The following is a 5,583-nucleotide window of genomic DNA, read 5'->3' as shown; positions in this document are numbered from 1 at the left end:
GAAAGAAAGAAAGAAAGAAAGAAAGAAAGAAAGAAAGAAAGAAAGAAAGAAAGAAAGAAAGGCTATATCATTTTTTCCCAAAGATCCATCAGGCTTAATTGATACAATGGGTTTCCATAAGTATGATGACACTATAAGTTTGGATCACATTTATGGCCCTGACCCAAGAATTTATGTGCTTCTCTTTGACGAATAGGAGAGGTCCGTTGAAATCAATGAGATGATTCACATGATCAAAGTCAGGCATGTGCTTAAGTGCTTGACTGTAATGGGTTTAGAAGCTAAAAGATTTTCCCCTTGTAATTCCTACTCCTGAAAAATCTCTTTCTGATCTGAAATCCAATATAAATTTTGTTTCCTACACAGTATTATTCCGTAAATCAAATTTGGCTTTCATTAACCTCTCAACAACTGCACCTCCTTCAGAATTTGTATGCAATGGTACCTGTGTAGTTGCCTTTGAATCCTCAACTGCTGTGAAACAGAGCAAAATCAATGGAGCTCTGCTGGATTACCCCCTTGCCTTTGAAGGAGTTATGCTGATTCCTACCAGTTGTGAATCTGGCCCCTTCATTTTGACAGAACTAATTTGATTTACACTAGCTCTGGAAATGTCACATTGACTGTGATGGAGCTATACTGGTTCATTCCAGCTGGAGATGTGTCTCACTAACTTCACAGGACCAATGGAGAAGTAAAATACTACTCAAAATTAACAGAAGCTGAATTATAAATTGTATTGGAGAAAACAATGGAGACATTCTACCAGGGAGAGTCAGTTCAGATGATTCAATGTGGACTAAGGGCCACTGATAGTAGAAGAAGTCTAGTGGAAGTGGAAGTCTTCTACTAGTAAAAGGTGAAAATATTTTACCTGCTGTAGATCCCATAATAGCCAAGCATTTAAACACATGCCTAACTTTGAACATTTAAGAACATAAGAACTTCAGTGTTGGGCAAATTGGTTGAAACTATAGTAAAGAACAGAATTATCAGACACATAGATGAACATGATTTGTTGGGGAAGAGTCAACATAGTTTTTGTAAAGGGAAATCATGCCTCACCAATTTGACAGAATTCTTTGAGGGGTTCAACAAGCATGTGGACAAGGGTGATCTAGTGGATATAGTGTGCTTAGATGTTCAGAAAGCCTTTGACAAGTTCCCACACCAAAGGCCCTTAAGCAAAGTAAGCCGTCACGGGAGAAGAGGGAAGGTCCTCTCCTGGATCAGTAACTGGTTAAAAGATAGGAAACAAAGGGTAGGGATAAATGGTCTGTACTGGGTCCAGTAGTGTTCAACATATTCATAAATGATCTGGAAAAAAGAAGTAAACAGTGAACTGGCAACATTTGCACATGATACAAAACTACTCAAGATAGTTAAGTCCAAAGCAGACTGCAAAGAGGTACAAAGGAATCTCACAAAACTGGGTAACTGGACAACAAAAAGGCAGATGAAATTCATTGTTGATAAATGCAAAGTAATGCACACAGGAAAACAGAATCCCAACTATACATATAAAATGATGGGGTCTAAATTAGCTGTTACCACTCATGAAAGAGATCTTGGAGTCATTGTGGATAGTTCTCTGAAAACATCAACTCCATGTGCAGCAGCAGTCAAAAAAGTGAACAGAATGTTGGGAATCATTAGGAAAGGGATAGATAATAAGACAGAAAATATCATATTGCCTCTATATAAATCCATGGTACACCCACATCTTGAACTCTGCATGCTGATGTTATGGCCCCATCTCAAAAATATATATATTAGAATTGGAAAAGGGCAACAAAAATTAGGGGTATGGAAAAGTTTCCATCTGAGGAAAGTTTGAAAAGACTTTTCAGCTTGGAAAAGAGTCGACCATGGGCGGAAATGATAGAGGTCTGTAAAATCATGCCTGGCGTGTAGAAAGTAAATAAGTCATAACAAAAGAAATAAGGGTCACCAAATGAAATTAATAGGCAGCAGATTTAAAACAAATGAAAGGAAGTATTGCTTCACACAACTCACAGTCAATCTGTGGAACTCTTTGCCAGAGGATGTTGTGAAGGCCTAGACACTAACAGGGTTCAAAAAAGAACTGGATAAGTTCCTGGAGGATAGGTCCATCAATTATTAACAAGGATGTGCAGGGATGCAAAACCATGTTCAGAAGTGTCCCTAGCCTCTGTTTGCCAGAAGCTGGGAATGGGCAACAGGGGATAGATCACTTGATGATTACCTATTCTGTTCATTCTCTCTGGGGCACGTGGCATTGGCCACTGTCAGAAGACAGGATACTGGGCTAGATGGACTTTTGGTCTGACCCAGTATGGCCATTCTCATGTTCTTATGTTCTTATTATGTCTTATTAAGTCTGAGGATGACCTCCAGGCCTCACTGAAACCAAGGTCAAAATTTCTATTGACACCCATCAATGGGGCTACGATTTCACCTTGACACTTTTTCCTCTCACTAATTAATATGGAATATCTCTCTATTGGTAGCACTATGTTCAGAAAGGAATACATTGGTGGAAATGATGTTTTCTCCTGAACAATTCAGCAGAAAATACATTTTGACCTAACAACAAAAGAAATTTTCTCAACTTAATGTAGAAAATCTGTTTGTACTGATTTAGGTGACTCCCATTTACCTTCTCCTTTGGGGACTTGTTTGAGAGGTAACTCTTGTCCACATTCACAAGGGATGCAAGATCTCCCTACATAAGGTTACTACACATGAAGAACAATCATCTTCAAGAAGTCATAACTCACTCTGAGTCTGTATTTAAATTACTCTCTGGTTGATTCTATTTGTGGATTGAATGAGAGGTGAGAATATTTCTTTAGATTGCTTGCTTACTTCTTTCCTGCTTGCTTGCTTGCTTTCTTACTTTCTCACAATACAAGCTTGTAAATGAATCTTTCTGACTTTTTGTGTTGGGTGTTTCAAAGATCCTAAGTGTGTTAATAGCAACAACCAGTGAAATTCAATTAGAGTTGAGTGATTAATTCCTTTATACACTTTTGAAAATTAAGCTAAGTTTTATTTCTGTCTTCTTCTCTTTTTTATTTTTATTTTTATTTTTTTTGTAATTTGGCTAAATGTACTTTGCAGGAATACACATTTCCACAATGATGTTTATGAATCTTGGACCATGCTCCGATCTCATTTTGACCAATATGAATCTGATAAAAATTCATATACATTTTTGGACTTCCTTTGAATTTTATTGTAGTTGAGTCTAAAGTCAATGGAGATATATATAATATGGTAACACAGATATAAGGAGTGGAAGATTCACAATCTATTGTCTGTGCCCTCAGAATTTTGGAATGAAATTTGAAATGTGATGCAAAGCGTAGTAATTTTTTTAGTCACTCTAATATGAAATATGAAAAATCAGTCTAATGTAAATTCATGATTAGTTAGATTTGTTGGCCCTAACACTCTTCTCATTTTCATCATTTTTACAAGTCAGTAACTCCATTGACTTCAGTGGAGATACTCCTGATTTTCTGCAGCAGGAGTAAGAGGAAAATCAGGAGAAGCAGTAATTTAGTAACAAGATTAGAGAAGTCTGAAGACAGTAAATTGAAACTTTAATAGTAATAAAGTAAGGAGTACTTGTCATATCATGTGAATGCTATTCCCAAGAATCAAGCAACATGTATATATTGCCATGTAGCTTGATCTTCAAAATGAAATTTTGGAGGGCACGATTCCCCTCTTGTTTGCATAAACTGTACTCCCGTGCAACTCCAGTGAGTGGATAATCTGCCCCACTGACTGTAGTGGAGTTGCGCCTGATTTACACTAGGATGAGTTAAATGGAATTCAGGTTATTTTATTGTGCATCTTGATTTTACCTAAATGTATATGTTATGATGTTATGTTTTGTGGTATATATGTTGTATGTGTTACAGATACCGAAAGTGTCCTATATTGCAACAGATCCATTTTGTGAAATTAATTTAGAAAGTGGAATCTTGGTTTTTAATAAGACTTCTAATGTATGATTGATTTTTGAGATCATATTGTGAACTCCTATCTCATGCAGTTTATGTAAACATACCGACTGACTTCATGAACCTTTATCTGAGAATATCGAGAGTGTTATGTTTTCCCTTCTCTACCTGAAAGTCAGGAGACTATAGATTCAGTAGCTCCGACAGCTTATTGTGCTAACATATTTTAATGTAGCTCAGTTTGTTAATACGTTATATGAAATGTGTAGAATATCACAAGTTCTCTCTCTCTCTCTCTCTCTCTTTCACTGTTGGTCTGTCTAGATGTTTCAATTGCCAAATTCCTATAGTTTCTGAAAAAGTATCTGACAGCAACTTTAATCTTTGTTCCTACAGAGGGAACACTCAAGCAATGGAACCCAGTAACCACACCAGGGTGACCGAGTTCATCATGCAGGGGCTCTTTGACCATCCTCACCATCAGGGGCTGTTCTTTGGGCTATTCCTGTGCCTTTACACAGCCGTTGTCATGGGCAATTCCCTGATCATTGCGGCTATTGTCCTCCATCCACCTCTCCACACCCCCATGTACTTCTTCATCGCCAACTTGGCCATCGTCGACATTTTCTGCACCTCCTCAGTTCTTCCCAAGATGATGAAAAACCTGATGCAGGAGAAGAAAACTATCTCTTTTGATGGCTGCATGGCCCAGCTCTTTGCTTTCACTTTGTCTGGGGGGACGGAGCTTGTGCTCCTCACTGCCATGTCATATGACCGGTATGTAGCCATCTGTCACCCCTTGCGCTATGTCAACCTCATGACCAAGAGAATTTGCATTAGTTTAGCAGTTGGTGTCTGGTCTGTCAGTATTACCAATTCATTGGTGCACACACTGCTTATGCTGCGTCTGGATTTCTGTGGACCCAAACTCATCCAACATTTCTTCTGTGAGATCCCTCCATTGCTGGCACTGTCCTGCAGTTCCATCTACTTCAATGAAATCATGATCTTCATTGCAAACACCTTCCTGGCTATGGGGAACTTCCTGCTGACCACTGTGTCATATAGCTTCATCATCATCACCATCCTGAAAATCCAGAGCTTCAAAGGGAAGCAGAGAGCCTTCTCCACCTGTTCTTCCCATCTGCTCGTGGTCACCTTGTTCTACTCTTCCATCATCTACACCTATATCCGGCCAACCTCCAGTGACTCTCTGGCTAAAGACAAGATGGCAGCCATAATGTACACCCTGGTGATTCCCACCATGAACCCTCTGATCTACACTCTACGTAATAAGGAGGTCAAAGTGGCCTTTGGGAAAATCTTTTCATTCAGGAAAAAATAATCATTTTGTCAAGAATGAACCTGATTTTCACCTGCCTTGTTCCTTCTAGGCCAAGTTCACAGGTGGTGTAAATTATTGCAGAATTATGGACTTCAGTAAACATAAATTGCACTAAGGTTGATTTAATTCTATGGAATTTCAATGATTAACACCAGTAGGAGAAGTATTGTATTGACTGCAGGGGGCTAGGCTGATTTACACCAGCTGGGATCTGGCCCCATTGACTTCATTGGAGCTATGTTGAGTCACACTATCTGAGTAAGGCCCATAGAGCCAGATTTT

The 5,583-nt window shown here is 38.7% G+C and overlaps 1 protein-coding gene across 1 annotated transcript; it reads left to right on the top strand.

Annotated features, from left to right (window-relative positions):
* Positions 1-4,368: 4,368 nt before the first annotated feature.
* Positions 4,369-5,301, top strand: LOC112123012 (olfactory receptor 13G1-like). The gene has a single exon (XM_024221718.1). It carries the CDS (start codon positions 4,369-4,371, stop codon positions 5,299-5,301), a length of 933 nt encoding a protein of 310 aa, XP_024077486.1.
* The last annotated feature ends 282 nt before the right edge of the window (positions 5,302-5,583 follow it).

The sequence above is a fragment of the Terrapene carolina genome, unplaced genomic scaffold (genome assembly GCF_002925995.2).
Source record: "Terrapene carolina triunguis isolate 2854851 unplaced genomic scaffold, T_m_triunguis-2.0 Scaffold119, whole genome shotgun sequence".
Lineage (NCBI taxonomy): Eukaryota > Metazoa > Chordata > Testudines > Emydidae > Terrapene > Terrapene triunguis.
This window is presented reverse-complemented; position numbering and strand designations above follow the sequence as displayed.

Coding starts and splice junctions, on each gene's coding strand:
- LOC112123012 (XM_024221718.1), top strand. CDS start 4,369: ATGGAACCCAGTAACCACACCAGGGTGACCGAGTTCATCATGCAGGGG.